Genomic DNA, 12,661 nt, shown 5'->3' on the forward strand with positions numbered 1-12,661 from the left:
GCCGCGGCCGCCACGCCGGCGGGCGGCGAGCCGCAGCCGCGGACGCCGAAGGGCGATGCGGCCGCACGGACGCCCAAGGCTGCGGACGGCAAGGGCGGCAGGGGCGGGGACGACTTGTCCAAGCCGTCCCTGTCAGCGCCGTCCTTCACAGGCCGCGCCGCCGCGGAAGCAGCGCTGCGCCTGCTGCAGCCGTCCCAGTCATCGCTGACGGGGCGCGGCGGCGGCCGGCCGGGGCGCGGCGCCGCGGCGCGCCCGGCGCGGCAGCTGCTGCGAGTGTATTCGGTCCTGCCCGCGGGGCTGGCGCAGCGCGCCAAGGCGTGGGGGAGCCAGTTGAACGTGAAGGACGGCTGGCGCCAGACTGACAGGGGCTTCTTCGACGCGCCGGGCGCCGAGTTTGCAGAGGGGCTGGGCACCAGCCTGCCGGCGATCGGCGGGTTGGAGCCGGAGCGGGACGTACCGCCCGTCACCATGGTAAGGGGTCCTCTGCAGCCGTGTTGCGGCTCGGGTGTACGCGTCACGCCGGGCACGCGCTCGTATGCCTCCCCTTCCCACCTCCCTCCTCTGCCTGTTGGACTCCTGATTGCAGTCGCTTGCCCGCTTGTTCGTGCGCGCATAAACACGCACGCATCAACACACCCACAAGCAAAACCCACGCACACACACTCTTAAGATTCCGCATCCCGTCCTCCCAATCACAGGTGTTCGCCGCCGTCGAGGGCGCCAAGTCGCTCCTGCGCTGGCGCCGCGCCGCCGAGGCCGCCGCGGTCGCGCCGCTGCTGCGCCGCGTGATGGCCGCCGCGCTCGACGCGGTGCCCGGCGGCTACCTCTGCCGAGAGCAGGAGGGCGAGCTAAAGTACATGCTCGCCTTCCCGAGCGCCGCCGCCGCGCTGGAGTGGTGCCTGCTGGTGCAAGAGGCTGCCATGTACGCGCCCTGGCCGGCGTCGGTTTTGGAGACGCCGGAATTCGCAGAGGTGCACGCGCCAGGAGACGGCGCGCTGCTGTTCCGCGGGCCGCGGCTGAAGATGGGCGTGTGCGAGGGCGTGCCGCGGAGCATCCTGTGCGACCACGTGGGGCGCGTCGATTACCACGGGGCGAGCGTCAATCAGGTGCGTGTGTGTGTGAGTGCGTGCGTGCGTGTGTGTGTGTGTGTGTGTGTGTGTGTGTGACAGATAGGTAGAGGAACAGGGGGGCGAAGATGCAGACGGAGCGCAAGTGTGTTGTGCCCACGTGTGCGTGTGCATGCGCGAGCAAGAGTCGCGAAGCAAGTGTGCCTGTTCATGGGAACCAATCTGTCTGTGCTGTCTTCAGTGCGTGCAAAGGCAGCCCGGGTTGCTACATGAGGCGCTCATACAGCCAGCGCTCCCATAAGCCCCACCCGCGCCCCAACGCTCTTCCCCCGCCCACAAACGCCAGGCGGCGAGGTATATGGACGCGGCGGCGCACGGCGGGCAGGTGGCGACAGAGGCAACCCTAGCTGAAGGGGTGTTCAGGTGGGCCGTGCAAGGGGCTGGGGTTGTGGGTGGGACAGGAACGGGAGGGGGCAATTGCAGCGATTACGGGCCTTGCAGGAAGGTGCCGGGAACGCTGACGTGTCTGCTGCTCTTCCTTCGTCTACACAGGGACTGGCGCGCCGGCGACTCGAGCGACGCGCGCCCCTACGGCCCCGGCGACGCCGGCCGCCCCGAGCACGCGCGCGACGCGGCGGCGGTAGCCCGCCTGCTGCGCGCGACGCCGCCGCTCGCGCTCGGCGCCGGCGGCGCCAGCGTCGCCAACTCCTCGGGTTCGAGCGCAGGGCCGGGCCCGCCCACGTCCGCGGCCGGCGCGCTTGGCCTTGGCGCGGGCGCCGGCGCGCCGGGCCTGGGGCTCGGCGCCCGCAGCAGCGGCGGCGGCGGCGACGCCGACGGCGATACGGACGGGCGGCAGGTGCTGGGTTTAGTCACGCGGTACGCGAGCATGACTGCGATGCTGTCACGCCCCTCGGTCCGCTGGTCCGAGGACGAGGCCGGCGGCCGCGGGGCACGCAGCGCAGGCGGCGCAGGCGCTGGCGCCGCAGGCGGCAGCGGCGGGGGTGGCGGCGGCGCCGACGAAGACGATGTTGCAGCGCGCGTCGCAGCGCGCACGTTCTCCGGCACGCAGCTGACCCGCGCGCGCCCGGGCCCCGACGGCCTCGTGCGCCCGGCCCCGATCCTCAAGCACAGCGCGATCCGGGGCGGCGTCGTCGGCGGGGGCGGGCCGCTGGTCGGCGGCGGGGCGCGCGCGCCGCTCGGGCGGCTGCGGTCGGGCAGCCTCTATCCAGAGGAGCAGCCGTGGCCCGTCGGCTCCCGGCCGGCATCCCAATCCAGCGCCGCGCCGCCGGACCTGTCGTCGCTGCGGCAGCCCTCGCTGCGCGCTGCGCCGCGGCAGCTCTCCTGGACGGGCGCCGCGGCGGCGGGCGCGGGCGGGGGCGGGGGCGGCGGCTTGGAGCCGCACGGGCTTCCGCCACGGCCGGGGCCGGCGCAGCAGAAGCCGGCTGCACAAGGTCAGGGGCGCCGCCGCCGCCGCCTCTCGAATGCGCGCAAGGCAAACGCGGCCGGGGCTAGCAGCACGCTTCCTGTCGCACCCACTGGCCGCATGCGCGCTCCGCCCATATCCCCCCTCCGCGCACGCACGCTATCCCACTGAACACCTAACCGGCCCCGTCCCCCCGTCCGCCCCTTCCTCCGGCCCCACCCCCGCAGACCCGCCTCCCGCGCCGCTGCGCGTGGTCAACCTCCGGTGCCTCCACCTGGGCACCTTCCGGTTCAAAGGATCAGATCCCGTCGACATTGTGTGGGTCACCGCCGCCGCGCTCGCGGCGCGCGCCGCGCTGCTGCCGCGGGAGGAGCCGAAGGGGAAGGGGCGCCGCATCGAGGAGCGCGTGGGCGTGGCGGACGCGGCGATCACGTCGCTGGCAGACATTCTGCCGGGGCTCAGGGAGATGTATCTAGAGGAGGCCGGCGCCGCGGCCGCCGGCGCAGGCCCGGGCGCCGACGCGGCGGCCGGCGGCGCTGGGGACGGCGAGAGCGCCGCGGCGTACGCGTCCTGGCTCTCGCGGGAGCTCGGGCGGCGGCGGCGGTTTGGCGGGACCAACGGAGGGCCGCTCGTGTACCAGCGCCCCCCTGGGGCGCCGGCGGGCGGGGGCGGGCCCGGCGGCGGCGGCGGCTTGGGGGCGCCGGGCCGCTAGCCGCCGCGGTCCGCTTGGCTGCGTTAACACGCAAGTTCAGCGCGTCTAGGGTGGACGATCCAGCCGGAGAACTGCAAACTGGGCCGACTTGATTGCGGCCCGCGGGCCCTTTGGCCGCGGGCACGCGGCACGAGCCCGACACCGCATAATTGATCGGGTTTTGGTGGGTCACTGTCGCCTTGTCACCTCCTCCGCTAGGCGCCGGCCGCTTCAACTGAAGCAACGCTTCCTTGGCCACGCTAGCCGCTCTGTGAGTAGCCGGGTGGGCGCGGCGGGGAGGGGCGGCGCGGGCCTGCCCCTTCCGCCCCCCGCAGGCTCGGCTGGCCGATGGCGGGCCGGTGGGTTCGAAGCTTGCCTTGCGCACGCAGGTCCCCGCACAGCTGCCGCTTTGGGGCCGCCCGAGCCTTACCGTACACGTGAACCCCGGATTTGGATGCAACCTGCAAAGTGATGTCGGCTCGTCGACCCTCTTTACCTGGCCGCCTCTCCTTGGCACGCGCGCGAGAGCGCCTCGCCTCGCTCGCTTCGCTACATGCTGGCGCGGCAGCCCCCAACATTGGGGCGCCGCCCCTGGCACCTCGGGGGCCCGGCTTCCGCCCCGCTGCTGCAGCACGGGGCGCAGCTTCCACTCGCGCGGGGCCTGTGCTGGCACCGGGCTTTGAGTTTTGCTCCCACGTCACGCTTGGAGGCCAACCATGGCCCGCGCCGACTTGATGCACCGGCACCCGGCGCCTGCAAAGGGAGGCTGAAGGGGGGCGGCGATGCTGCTGCCCGCGGGGGCCGCCCAACTGCCACGTGCAGCCCTCTCGAAGCCTCCCCCATTCCTCCGCCCAACGGCGATGCGCGGCCGCGGCGCGCCCACAGCGAAACTGAACACCACGGGGCCCGCGCGGGGCCGGGTGCCCTCGCGGGGCGCAGCACTGCTCAAAACTGTCACATCGCCCGGGCAGCTCCCTGGGTTGCTCGCCGGCTTCACGCTCCAACTGCACTCAATGCATCGTGCGCAGCAGAAACTGCACATACCCATGGTGGGCCATACAAGGCACTTAACCGCCCCCCCTCCTCCACACACACACGCACACACTGCCGGTCACCGCCGGATTGCCCCGCCCCAGGCAGCGCGCCGGGCCCGGCAGAGCTAAGCTCGCCGTGCCCGCAGCGCCAGACGTGGCGCCCCCAGCCCTGCCGCCTGCAAGGCCGGGAGAGTCGCTCGTCTTGCCTGCCTTTTACGAGGTCCAAACGCGGTGGATATGGACGCACAAACCCGGCAATCAGCCCCGTTCCCGGACGCCGCGCCGCGCCTCGCTGATGGCGCTGCCGCCTGCGTGGCAGCGACGCGCTGCTCGCCCCGCGTTGCCTGGTCCAGCGCAGTGCGGCGAACAGGCTGGCGCCACACCGGCACTTGTTCAAGAGCTCAACGGGGACTGCCGCCAGCATGGGGCGCACGACTGGCATGGCCAGTGTGCCGCCGGCGTTGCAGCGGGCCCTCTCATTGCTGCGCGCGCCCTGGCCTGCCGAGGCGGTTTGACAGGGCGCCCGCCGGCAGCCACCTGGGTCTGCCCGCAGCCGCGTTCCCAATCGGTTGCAGCAACCTTGCAGCCCGCACTACGCATTGCTTAACCAAACTGATAACTTGTAAACAGGACACTGCATTTTGGGGGAGGGACGCCGCATTCCTTGCGCCCCCTCCTGTTGAAGACGCCTGGCGCATTGTGCAAGGCGTCCCTCGTGTGGGGGGGCAGCGGCAGCGCAGGCAGCGGCAGGTGGTGTGTGCGCAAAGCAACAGGGGTTTGCCTCGGGGGCGGGCGGGCGCTGACGCACTGACTGTACACATAATTTACATAAGCGTGTCGACAGCGGCGGCATCGGGCGCTTGGCCAGCGAGGCGTCCAGTCAGAGGTGAGCCGCGGCGCGCTCGCGGGGCCCCAGGCGGCCGCGCCCCTTCAGGCGGTGCCGCGCGTCGCCGGGCTTGGTGCCGCGGGCGGCCACATGGAGCTTGAACTCCCGCGGCAGCGTCTGCACGCCCCCGACGCCATCTGCGAGGGTGCAGGGTAAGGAAAGGTGAACTTGGGGTGCGCCGAGAGCCGAGTTCGAGAAGCAAGCAATGCTTGACACCTGGGGCTTGTCACATTGCTCTTCACCAGGAGGTCCCTCAAACACTGGCTCGCTATTTGCGCCGCTTGCCGCACAAGCAACCATGTCGCGGCACAAGACTCACACCATGCCTGCCCTCACAAGCGCACAAAAAGCCCTCAATCAGTCATCCCACGTAGGACGACCGATCCATACGCTCGACGCACGCCCCACGTTCAAACGGCACCCACACTGCGGCCAGTCCTCTGCAAAGTCGGCCTCGTTGAGGTCCTTTGTCGCGTCGTTGACCATGTTGACCATGACCCCCGTCACCTTGAACTTGGTGTCCCTGCGCGCCCCGGCGCAGCAGGCGCAGTGTCGGAGCACGCGGCACGCGTGCGGGACCTCCGCATGCACTCGGCGCGAGGCCCCAGCGGGGGGCCTCCGCAACCCCAAGGATACTCGCGAGCAACCGCGAGCGCCGCTGCGCTCTTTGGCACGCATGCTCAACTAGCCTAATACAGGTACATGCTCGACCAGCCCAGAAATTCATGCGAGGCTTCACCAGACTCTATGCACGAGTCGGGCTGGCCGCCGTCGGCGCTGCGGGTGCCACTGGCAGAGGATGCAGTGCGAGCTGTATGCTTGTCACAACACACTGCGGCGCGTCCCCTGGGCCGCGCTCTGCAGGACGCGCTGGCTCACTTGCCGCCGGGCTCGCTGTCGTTCACGACCACCAGGGTGCAGTTCCTGGACGGCGTCGTGTGCAGCTGCACAAAGTAGATGGTCGACTCAGGCAGCTCTGTGAAGCCGTCTGCGTGGCGCGGGTTGCAGCTGCAGCCCGACTCGCACCTGCGCAGCGCACATCAAAGCAGGGCAGCAAGAGGGAGACGCAGCGACTTCAGAGGCCGCGGCTTCTCGGGGCCGCACCCGGCCGCTCGAGGGCGTCGGTTGCGGCTTCGCTGATGCCGACATGACAACTCCATGCACGAAAGCCGCGGGGCACCGGGACCAGGCCGCACGCAGCAAACCTGAACACTGCCTTTCCCATCTGCTCGTAGCTCTTGAGGTAGGAAAATATGACCACCGCGGTGTGCTTGAGCTTGGCCGCCGCCGCCGCCGCGGCGCCGCCGCCAGCAGGGGCGGCGGCGCCCGAGTCGATGGGGGCTTGGTGGATGAGGGCGCCTGGGTCGACCACCGCAAGCGATGTGTCCAGGCGCACCTGCATGGTGGCACGCATCCCAAACGTTGACCCCCGTCGTTACTTATCCAATGGTGGCAAGAACGCCGGCGGCGGTATGGCCAGCGGCAACTAAGGCTGCTGGATGCGTGACCGCGTGGCTGCAGGCACTGGCGCGCGGGGCGCGCGTACCCTGTGGGGCATGCGCACATCTTGAAATTTCGGCATATCTGCCTGACCGGCGTGGTCGCGCACTTCGCGCCCTGCCGATCCTAGTCGCCGTGGCTCACCCTCAAAGCGGACCCCGGGGTCTTGGAGACAAAGCCCCACTTGGGAGACGCGTCCGTCGCCTCGTTCACCCACTCCCATCCGTGGTCATGGCCGACGACGGTGGTCGGGAAGTCTTCGGCGTGGAAGCACACCCGCCGCAGGGACGGGTGGTTGCCTGCGGCGGCCCCAAAGCCAGGGTGGCGCGAGGGCGCTTGCGCGAAGGCGACCCCTGGTCGCGCATGCATGCTCACAAAGCGCCTGGTTGCCAAAGCCCCGGCCGAGGCAACTGCTTGGGTGCAGGCAAACCACGGAACCAACAGCAAACGTGAGCCCCACCCGCTCACCCGGGTACATTGGGTCTGGCAGCTTCCGCAGCGCCGCCGCCTCGTCAGCGAACGTCATCGGCCACAGGGCCAGCCCCAGCGCCACCTCCTGCAGCAGGTGGACCACCATGTCCGCCATAACCTGCAGGCCGCGGCGCAATCAGGAGGGGTTGAGCCGCTCATATGAAATGCTATTTCGATGCATTTGTTCATGCATGATTCGGATTTTGCCTCGCGGCGGCTCAAACGTTTGGCTGTCGGGTGCAGCATTGAGGCTGTCACCTGTCGGTCGGCTCCCTCTTTCCCCACAGGCGCGCCTGGGCCCCGACGCTCGGAAGCGGAGCGGGAGCCCGCGCACCTTGTGCCCAGCATCGTTTGGGTGTATGAAATCTCCCTTTAGGTACTTGTCAAAATGGTAGTCGCTCGACTGGCCCAGGTTGTAGATCGCATTCCTGCTCGGCGGAGGGTGCGTGCCAGGGGCACGAGGGGAGCAACGTCAGCCGAGGCAGCAGGATCCCGCTCGAATCTGCGGCCCAGCCGCCACGCAGCGTCGACCTGGACCTGCAATTGAAAGATGTTGCTCAAGGATGTGCTGCATGGTCACCTGAAAGAGACCACTGAGAGGTCGTAGTACTGGGCCACTGCGCCATAAAGGTCCTCCAGTGTGTGGTGAAAGGGGCGCCACTCGAGCTTCCCGGCGTCGCTGACGTACTCGCGGTCGTGGAACATGCCGTGGGTGCCGACCTTGGGGAGGGTCGGGAGCGATGATGACATCAGCATGACGTGCGCATGCGCGCATCCAAAAACATGCGTACATGCACCCGTGCGCTCATACACGCGCACAATCATGCATGTGGACATACACTAACATTCACATGAGTGTACGCACATGCACATGCATGAGTCTAGCAGGGCGCAAAGCCACGCAGCGCGTGTCAGTAAAAGTGGAGCTGTGCACCAGCCAATCGGCAGCCGCACAGCCACTCACATTCACGAGGATTACTGCTGGCGAGTGCGCCTGGTCCAGTATGCGGCGCACCAGGCGCTCGTATATGCGCACGCGCCTGTTGTGCATCACGCGGTCCTCCATCCCGTCGTTCAGCACGTACTGCAGGCGCAAAGGTTTGGACGGCGGTCGTCAAAGCGGCGCGAGGCTTCACAATTGCGGTATCGGTGGTTGGCCCGGGCTGGGAGCGCAGGCAGGGCGGGCAGAGCAGGGGCAAAGCTGCTGTAGGGTGTGAGGCTGCTGCCCTCGAACGCCCCCGCCGCACCCTACGCAGAGCTGCCATCATCAAACATAAAGTGCATGCTTCAGATATACGATCAATACCTTTTCTCACCTCGACAAACACGAGGTCGGCCAGGGGGTCCAGGTAGTGCTCCAGGCACAGGGTCATGAACGCGGCCGGCGTGGCGGGCACGCAGCCGTTGTGGAAGTCCAGGCGCGCGGCGGGGAAGGCGCGGTGCATCCACTTCTGCACCAGGGCAAACCAATCCGTGGAGCCAGCCTGAGAGGCTCCTTTTGGGGCGGGGGGGGGGGCGCACAGAGGGGAGTGGGAAGGGTGCGTGGCGGAGAGGGTGCGGCTGGCTGGTGGTGCAGAAGCCGACGGCGAGGCTGGCGTTGGGTTTGATACAGCAGACGATTCTTCGTGAATGCCGGGTTCAACCTCTGCTTTGCCAGCCCCTCACCGTGGCCGTAGCTGATGGATCCCCCAACCACCCCGACCCTGAAGGTCTCGTCCCCAGCTTTGAGCATCCGGCCGACCAGCCGCCGCAGCCGCGGGTGCGGCCCCAGGTAGCTCAGGGACCGCTGCAGCTGGTGGCGGTCGACACTGAACCTGCCGATGGGTAAACGCACGCGCCCCATGCGCGGAAAGCAGGTGCAGCTGCAGGCTGGGCGCATGCCCTGCCGTTTGTCCCATCCTCACGCCGTTGTGGTCGCTGCTGCAGTGCCCGTTACGCCCAGGTGCCATTCAAACTCAACCACGCAGGCAAGCGCATCTGCATGCCCCGTCCAATGCGTGCAGGGGCAATCATCCGCAAGATGTTCACAAGTGCAGTGGAAGATTGTGCGGCGCGGCAAGTGCTAGACAGCGCCGCGCTCACTCATGTCGCAGCACGTCATACAGCGCCTTGCCCACGTTGGCAGACTCCACATTGACCACCTTCAGGCGGTCGTATGCGCTCCAGGGGCGCTGCTCTCTGGCATCCTCAGCATCTTCAACCTCTGCCGGTCGCGACGGGGCGGCCCGGGAGCCCTCCGCGGCGCTTTCCGCGTCGGGGCGCCATCCGATCGCTGCGCTCGCCAGCTGCGCGGGCACCACCAGCGCGAGCAACAGCCAGGCCAATACTATCAACACGATGCATTTATGCCCTCTCATATGCACCTCTACGGCGAGTGTGCGATCAACCGGACCCGCTGGACACCCGTGCAGCAGTTTGCTGATGCGCGGGCTTCACGGCAGCATATGTCATGACTGCATATAAGTGTAGGCCACGATTCTTTTAATTGTCAATACAATATCGACTGGCACGCCGGGGACATTGACAGCTGCATCAGCGACCGAAACCGCTGGGCGGGCAGACGAAAAGCGGCACAAGACGGTAAATGGTTGATAATGTCAATATACTGTGCGAGCAACTCAACTGAACAAGTGGAAGTTGTTGGGAGGCGTGGGCACTCGTGACGGTGACACCGCAACAAGATCATATAATAGGACAAAGAGCTTTGCAGATCACATACTATAAGCAAGGTTTCTATTCAAAGAATACCATGTCATAGTCTGATGGTTGTGCAGGAGCTGGGCCAGGTATTGATCGCCGTGCGCTTGACGCAGCGCATCGATGGAGCAACGGTATACCTTGAAGCTGGAAAGCTTCATGCACAATGGTGCGCATAATGAGTGGATGTGTGTGGGCGGCAATCGCAAGGTGGTCAGCGGCGGGGTCCAGTGCGCGCCCGCCATGCCCAGATGCAAGCTTGCCAGTCGCCTGTTTGAAGCGCAGAATACACTCTCAAATCAACGGCACTGATACTGCAAACAGGCCCGCCGACGACGGCGCCGGCGCCGGTGCTAGGACGGGCGGGGGCGCTGGTCTCGAAGCTGCGCCCGAGCCGCTCGAGCTGCTGCCAGCCAACCCAAGCGCCGCGGCCCTGCTGGATGCCGCGGCCCGCATGGTGTCCCACGAGCGGTTGATCCACACATGCAGCGCAATCGCCGTGCCGCACACCACGGCGCCCGCGGCGCCTGCTGCCGATGCGCTGCCCGGCCCCGCGCGGCGCGGCGGCAGCGGCGGCGGCGGGGCGGACAGCAGGGATGTGCATCAAGCTGGGAACTTAGTGGATGGCGGCGCGGGGGCCGCTGAGCTGGCGGAGGGCGGGGTGCTGGGGGTGGTGCTGCTGCAGCTGGGGATTGGGCCTGTAAGGGCGCAGCAGCTGTGGGAGCGCGCGCTCAACACGTGGAGCAAGGGGCCAAAGGCGGCGCTGGTGTGGAGGTGCGCGGCGCGAGCGGGGTTGAGCTCGGGGCGGCGCGGCGCCACACGGCGCGGCGCGTCGGGAGGGCCGGGCTTGATACCGAGCGTCGGCCTGGCGCCTGCAGTGATATCTGAGGGGACTGAAGCGGGCCGGCCCGTTGAGCGAGGTGTTGGTGGGAGCCTCATGCGGCTGCATGCATAACCAGCAGCACGTGCCTTGCATGCGAGTGGCAACGCATGTGACCATGCGAGGCGCCTTGCACTTGCGCGGCCCAGGCACATCCTGCCAGTTGGGGCGGACGCCGCTGCAGCTGCCGAGCAGCTGCTGCGCGACGGCGACGGGCCGCGGTTTGCGACGGAACATGAGGAGGCACAGCACTACAGGTCTGTTTGGATCATGGATCAATCACACTTCAAATCAATACTTAGGTTTTAGATCCCATCATGGATAACATCGTGGCGGGGTGTGGCAAGCGCCCTGTCTGCATGATATGTGTACACATGCGCCTGTGGGCTTGAAGCGGGGCCAGCATCTGGGGACGCATGCCCTGCCCAGGGAGGCATGCCACATGCACCCTACGCCTGCCTCTGACCTAACCCCTTCCCCATGCCCCTCTGGCTGCCACACCTGCCTGGGCCTGTTGGCTTTGCTATTCCCCACGCGTGCCGCCCACCAACCGCTCTATCCCCATTGCAGCCTCTTGGGCTGCTTCCAAGAGCTGCCGTCCCTGACAGCCTCGCTGCTCGGGGACGGCCCTCCCCCCGCGGCCGGCCCCCCCGACGTCGAAGGCGACGGCGGCGCCGACGGCGGCCCGGGCGGCGCGGCGCCGCGCGGCGGCAGCAGCATCGCAGATCTGCCCGACGAGGCGCTGTCCGCTGTGCTCTCCCGGCTGCCGCCGCGCGACCTGGCGCGCGCCGCCGCGGCGTGCCGGCTGCTGCGGCGCCTGGACTGCGGGGCGGTGCCGGGGCTGAAGCTGACGCTGTATCCCCACCAGGTTGGGGCGCCGCGTGGGGAAAGAGCATGGGGTCGGGGAGCCTGGGGGCGGGGGTTTGGGTGGGGTCAGCACGAGCCTCGTGGCAGGGAGGGCATGGGTTGGGGGCAGGCGGCGGCTCGTGTGGAGCCTGGGGCTAAGATGAGGGTTCGTGGAGGTTCGTCGGGGCGGTGGCGTGAGGCGGGGGCCGCAGCAGGGGCCCCCGCGACGCCGCCGCCATTGCAGCCGCTGGGCCCGGCGCCGCCCTCACCTGCGCCGCGCGCCCTTCTGACGGGCGTTGCCGTGCCCCTCGTCGCCCCCGCCCGGCAGCGCCGCGCGCTGCGCTGGATGGCCGCGCGCGAGGCGCCCGGCGCGGGGGCACCTCACCCCTTTGTTCGCCGCCTCGTCACCTCCAGCGGCCTGCGCCTCTTCGTAAACCAGGTGAGTTTCCGCTTTCGAACGCGCCGCCCCTCGACGCCCGCCGGCGCCGTGCACGCGCGCCCGCGCGCGCCCCGCGTCCACGCCACACCGCGCGCGCGCCGTGCGGCGCCCCGTGCCGTGGGCGTCACTAAGCCCCCTGCGCCTCATCTCGGCTTGAAACCGCCGGAACCCCTTGAAACCCCTGGATCCGCCCATTCCCTAGGTGACAGGGGAGCTGTCTGTGGACTCGCCGCCGCAGATGAGCGACGTACGGGGCGGCTTCTTTTGCGATGAGCCGGTAAGGCCGGGCAGTGAGGCCGGCGGGGCAGGTGGTGTGGGCTGCCCTGCTCCCTCGCAATCAATCCCACAACGTGCATCCTGGCGTGCAGACGCTGTCTCTTTTTGCTGCTCGTGCCACCCCGCTTTTCGCTTTCGACGCGCACGCCGCATCGCGCCCCGCCCACGGCCCAACCCCCCGCTGCCTGGCGAGCCACGTGCCGACCCTCAGTGAGCCCTCGTTTCAAAGACTCTCGCACTTTGTAACCCTCCCTCGGCCCCCTGCAGGGGCTCGGCAAGACGGTGACGTCACTCTCGGTCATCCTCAAGACCCTCGGCACACAGCCGCAGCCGCCCCCTGATGCAGAGGTGACCTGGACTCGCAGCGCCGCCGGCGAGCAGGTCGCATTTTACACGCCACCTCAGCCGCCAAGCTGGGGCGGTACGGCCGGCGGGGGTGTGGGGCCGGGGG

At 68.5% G+C, this 12,661-nt stretch overlaps 3 protein-coding genes across 3 annotated transcripts in view; 2 read left to right on the forward strand and 1 right to left on the reverse strand.

Moving 5' to 3' along the window:
- The window catches only part of MNEG_3404 (hypothetical protein), a gene marked incomplete at both ends in the record, with an annotated part of 5,792 nt that extends 2,590 nt beyond the window's left edge, over positions 1-3,202 (forward strand). The window contains 5 exons of the mRNA XM_014048119.1: positions 37-471; positions 699-1,106; positions 1,414-1,490; positions 1,620-2,518; positions 2,718-3,202. Of these exons, the coding sequence (XP_013903573.1) occupies positions 37-471; positions 699-1,106; positions 1,414-1,490; positions 1,620-2,518; positions 2,718-3,202 (2,304 nt within the window). The remainder of the gene's footprint in view (positions 1-36; positions 472-698; positions 1,107-1,413; positions 1,491-1,619; positions 2,519-2,717) is intronic.
- A 1,893-nt stretch (positions 3,203-5,095) lies between these two features.
- On the reverse strand, positions 5,096-8,517 carry MNEG_3405 (hypothetical protein; the record flags this gene model as incomplete). The annotated part of the gene is made up of 10 exons (XM_014048120.1): positions 5,096-5,238; positions 5,527-5,624; positions 5,981-6,127; positions 6,307-6,497; positions 6,746-6,954; positions 7,070-7,190; positions 7,407-7,500; positions 7,653-7,792; positions 8,037-8,156; positions 8,389-8,517. The coding sequence occupies 10 exons, from the start codon at positions 8,515-8,517 to the stop codon at positions 5,096-5,098; spliced, it is 1,392 nt and encodes a 463-aa protein (XP_013903574.1).
- Positions 8,518-10,223: 1,706 nt separating this feature from the next.
- Positions 10,224-12,424, forward strand: MNEG_3406 (F-box protein; the record flags this gene model as incomplete). The annotated part of the gene is made up of 6 exons (XM_014048121.1): positions 10,224-10,543; positions 10,799-10,906; positions 11,220-11,517; positions 11,824-11,934; positions 12,137-12,211; positions 12,422-12,424. The coding sequence occupies 6 exons, from the start codon at positions 10,224-10,226 to the stop codon at positions 12,422-12,424; spliced, it is 915 nt and encodes a 304-aa protein (XP_013903575.1).
- Between the last annotated feature and the right edge of the window lie 237 nt (positions 12,425-12,661).

Source organism: Monoraphidium neglectum, assembly GCF_000611645.1.
Source record: "Monoraphidium neglectum strain SAG 48.87 unplaced genomic scaffold scaffold00427, whole genome shotgun sequence".
NCBI lineage: Eukaryota > Viridiplantae > Chlorophyta > Chlorophyceae > Sphaeropleales > Selenastraceae > Monoraphidium > Monoraphidium neglectum.